General features: G+C 38.4%; 1 protein-coding gene across 1 annotated transcript in view; it reads right to left on the bottom strand.

Annotated features, from left to right (window-relative positions):
* LOC127368328 (interphotoreceptor matrix proteoglycan 1-like) overlaps window positions 1–8,184 on the bottom strand; it is a 44,988-nt gene extending 36,804 nt beyond the window's left edge. The window contains exons 1-3 of the mRNA XM_051408986.1: window positions 7,843–8,184; window positions 2,000–2,224; window positions 200–366 (exon numbers count right to left, since the gene is read on the bottom strand). Coding sequence (XP_051264946.1) covers window positions 200–366; window positions 2,000–2,224; window positions 7,843–7,906 — 456 coding nt within the window. The 5' untranslated portion in view covers window positions 7,907–8,184. The remainder of the gene's footprint in view (window positions 1–199; window positions 367–1,999; window positions 2,225–7,842) is intronic.
* Window positions 8,185–15,317: the final 7,133 nt, after the last annotated feature.

Here is a 15,317-nt window from a genome sequence, read left to right as displayed (position 1 = left end):
CATGTTAAGTTAGCAGGATTAAGTTCCTTGGCTAACTATGATTCCAATGTTTGTAACTTTAAGTTGACTTTAGTTGACATGGTGATGTTGGCAGTGACTGTTTCCTCTGATATAAACATTTAGTGTTGCTGCCACAACCATTAGCTGTATGTGATATATGATATATGTATGCAGGCACAGTGCTGAAGGCGGCTCTCACCCTGTGAACCATGTTCATGTGCTCCTCGGAGCTGCTGAAGTTTTTGGCGAGGTCAGAGATGCACAGCGACTCGTGTTGACACGTGTGAACCCATTTCTGGTACTCTGCCGTCCCGGGGATCCTGTCGAAGAAGATCCTGAACGCCTCCCACACAGCCTCCTGACAAACTGACCAAACAAACACACACACACACACACACACACACACACAGTAAACACAGTGCAGCCTCTTCTACATGGTGACAGTCTGCTCCACGCTGTACACACACTCTGTATCAGTACAGAGACTCATTCTCTTGTGATCAAAAACTGATCTGTGAATATCTTTCTATACTTATTGAAATATAGCAACTTCTGATCAATCTGTATCAATTTAAATTAACAACTTTGGATTGAAGCCCCGCCCATTTCTGATACGAATACAGATAATTCAGTTGGTGGAACAGATACAGGTACAGGTGTTAATAAAACATATTCAGAGTAAACCCGTGTACTATTCGTTCTTTTCGATACAGAATCGTTCCCACCAGAATGAGACGGACAGATGATGATGATACAGCGCAGTGAGGCTGGTGACGTGTTGCATTAGAAGAGTTAGAAGATAAACCTGCTGCAGTAAACTGAATCAGATCACTTTATTTCTGACATTAAAGTCCATATTAGATGATAAAAGATCAAAAAACAAAATGATCAAAGAAAGATAAGACAAGATAATAGAAGAGGAAAAAGATTAAAGCAGATATTTGCATATAACGGTGGAGATAAAAAAATAATGTGCAGAACAGAATTAAACTGTCAAGTTTATATCATCATCCTGCAGCCGATCGCTGACACTGACTCATTATAACTGTGTGTGTGTACTGTGTGTGTACTCTGTGCGTGTACTGTGTGTATAGTGTGTACTCTGTCTGTGCAGTGTGTGTACTGTGTTTGTACTGTGTGTGTACTGTCAGTGTCTGTGTGGAGCAGTTTTGACAGAAACAGGCTTGTAACTGACAACCTGTGTGGAGGAGGTGAAGGAGTCACTTCATCCTGACGGCTCAGCTGGCTCAGCTGTAGATCATGTACCTGCGACATCCTGAGGTCAGACCTGATCCAGCACCTTTGTGACACATCGTCTCCCTGCACTCTCACCCTCGCCACCACCACCGTTCGGGCTCTACCATACTCACACGTGTCGCTGAACTGTTAATCACAGTTCATGAGAGCAAACATTCTGTAAAAGTTCCCCAAACAGTGAAGGGCAGTAACAGAAGAGATCTGTGTGTTCAGGTTAGTTAATGACAGACAGTCAGTGAGTGTGTCTGTGTCCAACTCTTCCTCACAGGTTAGTTAATGACAGACAGTCAGTAGTTTCTGTGTCCAACTCTTCCTCACAGGTTAGTTAATGACAGACAGTCAGTGAGTGTGTCTGTGTCCAACTCTTCCTCACAGGTTAGTTAATGACAGACAGTCAGTGAGTGTGTCTGTGTCCAACTCTTCCTCACAGGTTAGTTAATGACAGACAGTCAGTGAGTGTGTCCAACTCTTCCAAGAGTCTCAGTGATGGTGGAAATAAAAGTTTTCTCTAATGATCAGAAGCATTGCTCTGTGAATATAGCAACTTCTGATCAACCTGTATCAGCTTCAGACTTAAATAAACGTCAGGTAAGCCCCGCCCACTCCAGATTGAAGCCCCGCCTACTGTGAGTACAGATTACAGTTGATTGAACTGATACAGATAATGGTGTACTCCCTAACATCCAGGGAATATAAGAGGATGAGTGTGAATGAATGGTGCTGATGTGATAGAGTGAAGTACCTCTGAGCTGGTAGTACGCCTGGTGGCTGGCGAGCACTTCGCTGAGGGTCTCTTGGGGGCAGATTCTCACCCCGGAGTGCAGAAACACAGACCTCTTCGATCGACGTCTGTTCAGCTCGAACCCTGAACCTTCAGTCTGCGTGGACGTCTTCAGCAGCTTGGCCAACCGTCCAACGGAGCCGACGGCCTTTGATTTCACCGCCGAGCCCGATCCAAGGCCGCTCTCTGAACAGGAAACAGACAGGAAGTGACAGATCCTGGTCAGATCCAAATCCCTGGCATTTGGTGGAGCAACAGATGGGTCGTGTTTACTACTGAAAGACCTAACAGCCAGTGTAACAAGATTTGAAGACAGTTCAAACTGGATTTAGTGTCCTTTCCCATCACTGACAGAAATTACTATTTACCGTAAACTCCACCCGTCTGGTACGACAAGCAGCTTAAAACAAACAGCACAAACATTTGAATCTGTCCTGAGATCTGAACTGAAAGCATGAAGGAAGTTAAATGTTCATTAATAAAGAGACTGTGTTACGGGCTCATGTCAGCAGCTTTTGTTGCATTTAAAAACAATAATCAGATATTTCAAACAATAAATCCTCATGAAACCGTTAACGTGGATTAACTGATCAACAGAAAATGAATCTTTTGATCGCTGATTAAGGGTCAGTGTCTGTTTCCATTCACTCAATCAGCCAACAGAAAGCCTTTAAAGCTTTCTGATTATATTTGATGAACATTAAGATGTAAATAAATACAGTTGTTTGCTGTTTGCAGTTCAGAAACAATCACAGCTGCACAATATGGTAAAAATATCACATTACAATTATTTTGACAGATATTGTGATATGATTATGTTAAAGTCATGATGATGAGACATTCGTTGGCTCTGTAGCAAACAAACATGTTTTCTGACATCTGGAGAACAATATTAGATCAGGAACTACAGAACTTCATTATAACGCTGTTTGTCACATTTTACCTTGATATGATTCACATATTGCACTTGGTCAGATTGAGATTTCGATAATATATTTATTAATTGTGAAACAATCACAGGTAGAGGTTGGGAGGATTAAAGTCCAGATCAGTGTAAGATCACATCCTCAGTTATATTTAGTTATATTTATTTATATTCAGCTATACTTTATCAATAATTTGGGTGAAACTGGATCATATTTGATGGGTCAATGTTGACTCTCCGTTCAGTTGATACTCATGTCTGCTGCAATATTCACAGGAAATAATCTGCACTGAATATAATATGAAATATCCATAAAATATGTGACAGTGTCAGTTTAGTCAATGTTAATAAAAGAGGTCCTTTAAGGAAAAGACTTAAGTTTATTTGAGTGATCAGTATATTTTAATAGCATATTTATACTGGAGAAAGGCTGTGTGTTTGTGTGTGTGTGTGTGTGTGTGACTGACACATCTGAACTCGATGTGACACATTCTCTTAAATGACTCGAGTGCCACTTAAGAACAAATCAGTTTGTATGAATTGTTCTCGCTCGAGGCTCATTGTTTCACTCTGTCTCCACCAGCAGCTCGTCTCTTCTCTTTCTGTACTTTTTATTAATAGAAACCTATTTGGAGTGTTTGGAGCTGCTCTCTGCGAGCGGACCTTGTTTACTGTACACGGTTTCATCTCGCAGACACACAATAACCTTTAGGGACGGAAAATAAATCAAAATAAAATAAAAAACAATCAGCTCAGCTAAGACATTAAAGCAGGCTCCAATGGAAACTAGCGTGACCTCAATTTACACACATTTATAACCCAGATCAACAGCATTCGTTATTCCTCTCTGTCCATATGAAGCCGGTTATAGAACTGTTTGTGATATCTGTGGATGTGAGTTGAGCTTCATATCTTCCTGCCAGGGTTCGGGGTTCGCTCTCCCTCCTTATGCCCACTCGTCCTAAAAATAAAAGCACTCACTGTACTTGAAGGGTGGAATACGAGCCTCTACTCAGCGTACTGTATATGCATGTGGCTGATATATTTAAGGCGGCACCAGACAAAGTGGGCGGCCTGCTTAATTGATACTTTTAAATAAATATAATGTTAAGCAGTGAAGGTGAAGCTCAGGCAGGATGATGTGTTATATTTAGAATATTCAGGCGAGACTGATAAGTCTCCCTCTCGCCGTCATGTTTATGGCTTTTGATAACAAATAAGTCTGCAGAGTACTGTAATTCAGATTGTCAAGCTGTCAACGAACTGGCAGTAAATCTACTAAACGTTGCTATTATCCCTTTTTCCATTTTCATTTGCATTGTGGACATGTTTGCATATATTCGCGGCCCGCTGTAAATACTGGTTTCACTTTGGCTGAAGCTCAGAATCAGACAATGGATTTACTGCTTCATGCTGCTTTATTATGCATTTAAATGGCCTTTTTGTTTCCAAGGGTGAAACAATGGCAGGGTCCGACACCCAGGGTGGCGGATCCAGACGGGGGCCTGGTTGGTTTGTTTTTGGAAAAATGTCTGAAGATTTGAATAGAAAAAAAGTATTTCTATTCTATTTCTAATGCCACTTTTAGTTTTATTCAGTGCTTTACTAATGTGCTACAATAATATTTTTTAATTCACACATCTTCATTTGGGGGGTTTCCAAGCAAATATTGATAAATGTCAGTGGTTCCCAACCTTTTTCCTTAATGGACCTTTTTCTATCATTCTATATTCTATATTTTATGTATATTTCATATTATATTTAATAATATCAATAACAACAGAGAACAGCGGATAAACTGAACAATGAGCCCAAACAGTGAATAACTGCAAGAAGGTTGTTTAGTTTTATGATATGTCTGCATTCTGTATTTTTATACACTTTAACAATCAGACTTAATATTCTTCTTTTCTGACAGATTCAGAGTTTTAATCCTCATTATTCTATCAGTTCTTTGGTTGTTTTCTAATGCAGGATGAGGCTGTTGTTCAGAGACTGAAGCTCTGTCACTGTACACTGTGATCAACAGTGATGGGAATAACGGCGTTATTAACGGCGTTACTTTTTTTAGTAATAACGCCGTTGCCGTTACTGCCAAAAAATGCGGTGCGTTACTATAATTGAAGCTGTTTTTTTCATTAGACCAACTAGATCTCTGAGCTGAGAAGCAAAGACTTTTTTTTTACTGTTCTTCTTTAGTTAGTGGGCAGTGAATGAGACAAGCGCATAAATGCTGACGATTGGCTGAGGTTGAGTAAAATTTCATGGTAAACCAATCAGAGGTAGAGTTGGGCGGGTGTTCGAAAGCACGCATAGTCGGACACAAAACGAACAACACAAGCAAGTCAGTTAACGAGAGAAAGGTATGGCGAGCCCAAATAATCCAAAAGTAGCCTTCTCTAAATGGAAGTATAGCCATTACTTTTCCCTCCAAGAAATTAAAGGAACGAATGTAATCGTGAAATGCACATTATGCTATTATTATTATGTTAGATTGAAAGCACCTCATATTGTTACACTGTTCTACTTTTTCGAGGAAGAAAATACTTGAAGTACAGTATATCTACCAATTGTCTGAAGTTTTTTTGTTTTATTTGCACTACAAAGAGTGTAAATATTGGTTATTTATTTTTGGTATAGTGCTTAACAAGCATAATTTAATTTTGCCCAGTTGTGGCCTGTTGAGGGCCAATAAGTATCAAAAGTTCCAAAACATCTATTGTGTTATTTGTATCGATCCACTATATAAACATAATATCTACATACAGTAATGCAATAGTTACTTTCTTAAGTAACTAGTTACTTTTATGGTTTGTAACTGAGTAAGTAATTTAGTTAGTTAGTTTAGATCTTAAATAATAATCTAAACTTTAAAAACAACTATTTAATTTAGTCTTCTTCACATAAATGAACAAAATGCTGAGATATAGGCGGACTGTGTGTATTTAAATGTGTAAGTCTCACGATCTCCCGTCAAGCTTCGAAAACACTGATACATGAAAATAAATCTGTAAGTTTACGTTTTTTTTTCTGTTTGTTTGACAGATTTTGTCTATCTTTTTAAATACATGAAAATATTAATACAATTACAAAAAGAGTCTGTGAATTTTCAAGTGTAATGTAAAATCTGTAACTGTAAATAATCATAAATATTTCCTTTTTTTCACATTAAAATTCAAAATAAATTTTGCAAATCTATAATTTTTTTGCAGATATTTACTGTTCATTTAATAGATAAAACTGTTGAATTCAAGTTTAATACTGTTAATACATTTCTAAAATTATGTATAATTAGTGACAATTAGCAGTACAAAAGTATCTAAACCAAAAACACGTTGAATAAATGTTGTTTATCAGTGTATAAGCACTGGTAAACTGTCCAAATACAGTTTTTATCAGTGCAAACACAGATAATGACTTTTATTATAGTTCTATAACTTTTAAAATTCAGATTAAAATAAGAAAAATCAAATAATAACAGCACTCTGCTGTAAATGTAAGCCGGATTATTTGTATTATAGCAGTGTTCTCCGGTATTTATAGCTCATAGCACTGCTTATTATCTTTAAACATTAAAAAGACAAAAAGATTGTATGTAAAATTAAAGCTAGAAACTGTTTTTTAATTTTAGAGACTTACTTTATTACGAAGAATTACGTTATTTTCTGTTATTTTACTGTTTTTCTTGGCACCGCTGCTGGAATATTACTGTTTTTCCACACTTTTTGTTTTTACAGTGTTTGATTATTTGTGATTAAATGATCACATATTTCTGCCACCACTTAAAGCAGAGCTCTCAAACTCAAACCACTGGTGCAACTGCTGTCCTGTAATCTCATAGGACCACTTTAATGCTCCTAAGTGCTACAATACACACTCTGAAATTATACCCATTACTAACATCATCATTCATAGGAGACGATAAATTTAATGTCATGATTATCTTGGCCAAAATAATTGTGATATTATAACGATAATCATAAAAATATACTATAATTTAATTCAATTCAATTCAATTCAATTCAATTTTATTTGTATAGCGCCAATTCATAACAGAAGTTATCTCAGGATACTTTTCAAATAGAGCAGGTCTAGACCAAATTCAAAACTATATTTTATACTATATAAACATAAAATATACTTTATACAATATAAACATAAAATATACTTTATACTATATTAACATAAAATATATTTTATACTATATAAACATAAAATATACTTTATACTATATTAACATAAAATATATTTTATACTATATAAACATAAAATATACTTTATACTATATTAACATAAAATATATTTTATACTATATAAACATATACACATTGTAAAGGCAAAGGATTCTGGAATAACTAGACGTGTGCTCCTCCTTGTCTCCTCGTTCCAAATAAATCAGGAAGTCAATAATGGGACTGTGTTATGTGATATTCACAATTATTCCAATAATGGAAATTCAGCACAATTTGACCTTTGTACCAATCGAAATACGTTGTTTTTATTTGAACTTTATATGAATATAATATTATCTTGTGAGCTGGATTATATTATATTTCTAACATCATGTTGTCGGGGGCCGGAGGGGGATTGAGGGTTAGAAATGGCCCCTAAGATCCCCTCTGTGCCAACCTGTTGCCACCCCATGAATCTTCTGCCAACACATTTCACAGCCAAGTACTTATGCAATCGTAATAGGCTTTGCTTTAGTACGTGTACAGATAGTCTTACTCTTCAAATCCTCATATCTAACTGCTCTTCATCTACTGAGGAGTGCCAACTGTATTCTTTAATGCACAGAATGAAAGTAAAAGCCAGTGACTCCAGCTTGTAGAAGACCTGAAGGGTCGAGGCTCAAAGGATTGAACAAAACAAGGCTTACCTTTAATTCCAGAGGCTTGCAGAGCGAGGACAAAGAGCAGCGAGAGTCCAAATCCCCACCGCATTGTGGACGAAGAGTTCCCAGAATATAAACGTCAAAGTGAATCCAGCAGGGTTCGGCTCAGGTGGAGCTCATTGATGCAGGGAGTGTTGAGTTTGCATGGAGACGGAGATCGTTGAAGGCCCCTGAGCTGCTGCAGAAACTCTCCTAATGAACCCTGGGATGTGCATCTGATGGAGGAAGGTGGTTCCTCCTCCGCCTCCTCCTCCTCCTCCTCCTCCTCCTCCTCCTGGGGAATCGTGGGACGGTGGGAGCTGTAAGTGTGGCAAGAGTGACGAGGTTAAAAAAGAAGGCACCGTTTCGGGAATAATCTGTTTATCTACTGCTCAGACATAATCCGTCTTTACCCCACGGCCCTCGCAGCACTGGCGTCATCCTGTTAGTGGCTTTCTGGGGGCATCTGTCAACCATGATGACCAGTTTGTTCAGCACACCCCCTCCCGGCCCACTTGGTGTTTCCCGGGTGGGTTTTAATCTTAGCAGTCCTGGAAAGCGGCGCGGAGAGGATGTGACCCAACACTGCATTGAAACCAATAAAACTCACATTGTTCCACAGCACTGACAGCTCCCGTAAACTGGACGGTGTACTGACCCAGTAAAGTTACACCTTCCAGTCGACAGCCGTTACTGGTCTGGGTGGTCCTCATAAGCACATCACCCTGGAGGGACAGCACAGGTGACCAGGCCATTAAACTTATTGTAATCCTCATCCTCAACTTTATTTCAGCTGCTCTGTCTGTTGTTCACAGTTTTTACTCTTCAGTGTTTTAAATGTATAAAGATTATGTAAATGATCCTGTTGCATGTTGTTGCAGACGCTACATAAACACAGCGAGAACTGTGACATTACAGTCTGTCTCTGAGGAATAAATGAATGCTAAAATCCTCTGTTGACTCGACTTTCATGCTTTTGTTTCAAATCCCATAAGTCCAGAAGCTTATGCCATCTCAGGCTCTAAGTCCCAGCCGAAGCCTCAGACAAATGATGTTTGTTAACGAAGTAAAGAAAGCTTTTAAAGATAAATCTGCCTCTTATAATATGTTTGTTCCAGGATTCTTCAGTTTAGATCTGAGAGACGTATGAAGGTAAGTATAGAAAGATAATTATTATTTACACGTGTATATTTTCTTAATAGCAGTGTGTAGTTTGGTTTATATATTTATATGAGCCTGTATTTGATTTACTGACTATTATTATTATTATTATAACTTAAAAACTGTCAGTAAGTTATATGGTGAGACATTTAAACTGTGATATGAATATGTGAAGACGGATAAAACAGAGGAAGAATAAATAAAGTCAAAGGTTTCAGAAGTTCAACTTCACTGTTTCACAGTTTATACCCTCAGAGATAAAACAGGTTTCTTTCATTTGATAAAGAAAATATGAGAAATATTTTGTAGATTTCTGTCTTTTTTCAACCATAATTTTGTTAAATAATAATAATTAAATCATATTGTGATCCCAGCATTGTGAATTGTATCGAATCCTGAGTTACATCTCTAGTATCTATTACACACAGTAACTTATCTGTCCTGATCAATTATCGGCTGATGAATTTATATTATGAATTATCGGGATAATCAGATTACAGTCGATCATTTATTGTTAATAATAATAATAATAATAATAATAACAATAATAATAATAATATAATAATTTATTGTGAATTCCTATGGAAAATGTTTAATAAGCTTTATGTTCTATGAAAGATAAAGTATGTTTGTGAAGGTTTCTTTATGAGAAAACATGAATGAACATTTTTTCTTTAAGTTAATTACAAAAACCCCACAGTGCTGTAACGCTTCGACAGTTAATGTAATAATTTGCTTTAGTGGAAGAACACAGAATAAATTCAACATAAGTAGGAATATTTGTATTACAAAAGATGCATTTAAGTGACTTTATTGAGATAAATTCTGTTCACACGTTTTAAATAAGTTTGGAGAATTCTGCATATAACATACTAATTAGTTTTAATGGAATGGAATAAGACTAAAAAACTAATATATTTATATTTAAGAAGATGGAAGCAGAGCATGTTTATCATTTGTGCAATGACTCAAACGAGTAATTGATTATTAAAATAGCTGCAGATTAATCAACCCAATGATTAATTGACTGCTAGTTTAATCTCGGACTGTTAAATTGTAAATTAAATGCAGTTTTCTGATATAAACAATGATAATTCTCTGTCATGAACCAGTTTTTCCACATGCCCTCGCTCCCAGAGGAGGAGGATGATGATGAAATGTGGAGGAAGTCTGGTGGTCAGGAGATTGGGGGGGGGTTGTGTCTCTTTGAGGATTTGCAGTAGAAATAAGACTGTGGATTTACAGGAGGACAGACCGCTGGGTGCCTCCCCCGTTGGTTCCCCAGACTGATTATGGCCACTTTATTGCTGCTGTTGTTTGGGTGTTTGTACCCTGAGCGTCTGTGAGGCAAAGATCAGCACCAACCAGCGACCTTTTGATGAGAACAAGTGGGGGAAAGTTGAAGGCATTAACTTATTGTAGGTCAGCTGAAGCTCAGACATCACCAAGTTTGGCCATATCTGAAGAGCCTAGCAAAAGAAGATTAGAAATTGCTTTTAATCTGTAATCCGGTGGCGGGTCCACTGTCCAACTCTGTTCTGTTTGTTTTACTCCCTCCTGTGTGCAACTGCAGCACTAACTCCTATAGCAGTAGTAATAGTAACAATAGTAATAATAGTAATAGTAGTAATAATAGTATTAGTAATAATAGTAGTAGTAGTAGTAGTAACAATAGTAGTAATAGTATTAATAGTATTAATAGTAGTAGTAGGAATAGTAACAATAGTAGAAGGATTAGTTGTAGCAGCAGTAGTAGAAGCTGTATTTAGCAGAACTAGGTGTGGGTGGTAGTTTCAGTGTAAGCAGTTGTAGTTGTATTAGAACTGTAGGTCCCACAGCAACATCAGTGGTAGTACTTGTAGGTAGTAGATGTGCTAGCAGTGGTAGCAGTAGTACTAGTAGTAGTACAAGTTGTTAAAGTTCAACAGAACTTGACATGGTTGGTGGTAGTTGTAGTAATAGTAGTTGAAGCAGGTGCAGCAGCACAAGTGGTTGTAATGGCTGTAGTACTGACAGTAGCTGTAGTAGTAAACCTGGTAATACTTAGTAATAGTGGTAGTTGGGAGTAACAGTAGGGCTCACACTCACACTCACACTCACAGTAACAGTAGGGCTCACACTCACACTCACACTCACAGTAACAGTAGGGCTCACACTCACACTCACACTCACAGTAACAGTAACAGTAACAGTAGGGCTCACACTCACACTCACACTCACAGTAACAGTAGGGCTCACACTCACACTCACACTCACACTCACAGTAACAGTAACAGTAACACTGTGTGTTACTGGTACTGTGTGGTTCTGTCGTACTGTGTGGTACTGTGTGGTTCTGTGTCGTACTGTGTGGTACTGTGTGGTTCTGTGTGGTACTGTGTGGTACTGTGTGGTACTGTGGGGTACTGTGTGGTTCTGTGTGGTACTGTGTCGTACTGTGTGGTACTGTGTCATACTGTGTGGTACTGTGTCGTACTGTGTGGTTCTGTGTCGTACTGTGTGGTTCTGTGTCGTACTGTGTGGTACTGTGTGGTACTGTGTGGTTCTGTGTCGTACTGTGTGGTTCTGTGTGGCTCCGTGTGGTACTGTGTCGTACTGGTGGTACTGTGTAGTACTGTGTGGTACTGTGGGGTACTGTGTGGTTCTGTGTGGTTCTGTGTGGTTCTGTGTCGTACTGTGTGGTTCTGTGTGGTTCTGTGTCGTGCTGTGTCGTACTGGTGGTACTGTGTGGTACTGTGTGGTACTGTGTGGTTCTGTGTCGTACTGTGTCGTACTGTGTGGTACTGTGTGGTTCTGTGTCGTACTGTGTGGTTCTGTGTGGCACTGTGTGGTTCTGTGTCGTACTGTGTCGTACTGTGTGGCACTGTGTGGTTCTGTGTCGTACTGTGTGGTTCTGTGTGGCACTGTGTGGCTCTGTGTGGTACTGTGTCGTACTGGTGGTACTGTGTAGTACTGTGTGGTACTGTGGGGTACTGTGTGGTTCTGTGTGGTTCTGTGTGGTTCTGTGTCGTACTGTGTGGTACTGTGTGGTTCTGTGTGGTTCTGTGTCGTGCTGTGTCGTACTGGTCACACTGTGTCGTACTGTGTGGTTCTGTGTGGTTCTGTGTCGTACTGGTGGTACTGTGTGGTACTGTGTGGTTCTGTGTCGTACTGGTGGTACTGTGTGGCACTGTGTGGCTCTGTGTGGTACTGTGTCGTACTGGTGGTACTGTGTAGTACTGTGTGGTACTGTGGGGTACTGTGTGGTTCTTTGTGGTTCTGTGTCGTGCTGTGTCGTACTGGTGGTACTGTGTCGTACTGTGTGGTACTGTGTGGTACTGTGTGGTACTGTGTGGTTCTGTGTCGTACTGGTGGTACTGTGTCGTACTGTGTGGTACTGTGTGGTACTGTGTGGTACTGTGTGGTTCTGTGTCGTACTGGTGGTACTGTGTGGTACTGTGTGGTACTGTGTGGTTCTGTGTCGTACTGGTGGTACTGTGTGGTACTGTTTAGAGTATGTTTACTGTATCTGTGTGTGAGTTAGTTTAGTTTTTAGTTGTGGTTGTTGCTGGGGCATTCAGGTTTTGGTTCTCAGTGACAATAACACTGCTCTCCTCTCTCCCCTTCAGCTGTTTGATCCAATAAAGCAGAAAACCTCACACCCTTAAATCCAGCTTCAGTTATTAGAATATTATATTTAAGAGGGTTTTCTTTTAAATCCACTCTCTGGTTTCAAACATTTGATTAAATACTTGAAATTTCAGAGCGGATACTCGGCACAAAGGCGTCTGACAAAACGGAAATGAAAAGGAAGTGATATGCAGGAATCTTTCTGAGGTTGCAGGCAATTTAATAAAATTAATTTAGTATTCAAATAAACGTCTGCTAGAAGCTACAGCTTTTAGTCTCAATATCTGGTTCAAAGGCTGCTGTGATCCTGCTCCCTTTATTCCCTTTTCAAACAATCCAGTGAACAATAATTCAGCTTTAAGATGAGCAGCCTGTTTGTCTGCAGGGGAAATGACTACGAGGACTTTTCTCTGACAATCCTGCTGTGTTGAAATCCAGACGACAATGACAGATAATCCAGTTAATGTAGTCTGTCAAGCCTCTTCGTTTAACCTTTCACCACCAAAAATAATCCTCCAACTCCCCCGCAGCTGCCTCCTCCTCCGACAACACGGGTTACGAGACAGATTCCTGTTTGTGGTCTGTACCTGCCGTGGATCGGCTCTGATAAATGATACTTACAGAATAACGTCATATTTTAACATAATCCTCCAAACAATGTGGAGTCACTCAAACACATTAAATAAACAAATCTGTTGAAGTTATAACTCAGTGGTTTTAGTGAACCTATGTGCAGTATTTCAAGTACTGATGATTTAATTCCAGTTTGTTCAATTGACTTATTTTCTTTAAGTTGACTTTACATCATGCCAAGTTATTTTAGTCCTTACTTCAGTTTATTAATTATCTTAAGCCCAATTAGGCATCTAAATAATTCTTAAGGAGCCCACAAAGTGTAAAGATTTGCTGTTAGTCACATAAAGTAGGACATAGTGAACAATTTAATAACAGCAGTAACAATTCAATTAGTTGATCCTCAGAAAATTAACTGGCTACTTTTTTGAAAATGGATTAATTGTAAATTGTGTTTATCTTAAATCAACTAATGTAATAATTTCTTTGAGTGGCAGAAAACTGAGCAAATTCAATTTAAATGGTAACATTTGTATAACGAATATGCAGTTAAGTTATTCTTACTTTATTATAGGTATAAATTAATATAGAAAGATAAAACTGGACAAATATAATAGATAAATTATGTGAACACATTTTAAATAAGTTTGTAGAAATTCTGCATATGACTTTAATTTAATTATTAGTTTTAAGTTCAATTTACTGAATGGAAATGAAATGAGTTTACCCAAGTTACCTTTACAAATACTTAAGTAACTTTTTTTAATGCTTATATTGTTTGACTTTAATGGTTTGAGGTGTTTGGTTTCCTCAGTTTAAGTTAAACTAACTCATCGGGTTTTACAGTGTAATTTCATTTAAGAGTTTGTTACTGTTGCAGGAGACCTGAGGGGAAATATTCAGTGTAGAAATGACGTAAACACTATCAGCTAACATCCAGTCACACCACAAAAACAAAGCTACTTCTAACCAATCATACGCAGTTATTCAACGAAGGTCTGCTTCCCAGAAGAAAAGGTTAGTAGAGTTTTATTTTGGTATCAGAGGTTGAAAAGAAGGGAACTTTTTCCACGTTGGCGCAGAAAGCAAGAGCTCAGCGGTCACAACAACCTCAAACAAACAAAGAGGATAAACAAAGTGACGGGACATCAGCGGCGTGGTGATACTTTGGCTACTTAAAGTCCCGTCTGGTTCCAAAGTGGATGAGACCGACTTAAAAGTCTGCATTCAGGCTTCTGTGCTGGACCTCAGTGCCTCTCTCCTGGCTAACTCCAGATCCTCCTCCAGATGTTTGGATCTGGACCTTCGTCCTCCAGGTCTCTCCCTCCCTCTCTGTGGTTCGGTTAGATTTGCTCTCCTGATGTCTGGAGGTTGTTGTGCTGATAAACTTGACATTATTACTATGAATGAAAGCAACTATATGATAACTGCACACTGTTTAAATCTTACAGAGCTTCTTCTTCTTCTTCTTCTCTAAAAGTGTTCATACAGCTAAAACTGTAAGAACTACAAACACCAAAATTAGCAGGTGGGTTGCCACTTGCACCCAACCACTCACTGACCTCAAGGTGGCGCTGTAATACTCATACTAATACTTCGTGTGTGTTTTTCGCAATTATCTCAAAAACAGCTCGGCCTAGAGTAAAAATTATTATTATTATATTAGAGTATGAAATTATTTCATCATTTTTAATCTCTTAAATCATCTGCATCTTTGCTCAATTAAAAAAAAATCAAATTTTATGAATTTTTTTCTCAATTTCTCAATCTCCAAAAACCGCTGGCGAAAAGCTAATTTTCAAAACTGGACAAGAACTAATGAACGCATTGAGATATCAACTTGAAGTCTGATACACGTCTTCAGGAGAGTTCACTTAGCTTATGTATTGACACGTACTGTGTTTCACCACTAGGGGGTGCCACAAATGCCATAATCTCATAATTAGCTTAATGGATTCGCACGAAATTCGGCTTACACGAACTAGGGTCATGACTCAGTCAGTGCATGAAAATTGGGCACGATTGATTACATTTCCAGACATTTAATTCCAAAAGTTCTAAAAAGTATTGTTGTTGTACAGTATGTCAACAGTACTGGTACTGAAACATTTTAAACAAGCCTGTACAAGACATCTATA

Source organism: Dicentrarchus labrax, unplaced genomic scaffold (assembly GCF_905237075.1).
Source record: "Dicentrarchus labrax unplaced genomic scaffold, dlabrax2021, whole genome shotgun sequence".
Classification (NCBI taxonomy): domain Eukaryota; kingdom Metazoa; phylum Chordata; class Actinopteri; family Moronidae; genus Dicentrarchus; species Dicentrarchus labrax.
This window is presented reverse-complemented; position numbering and strand designations above follow the sequence as displayed.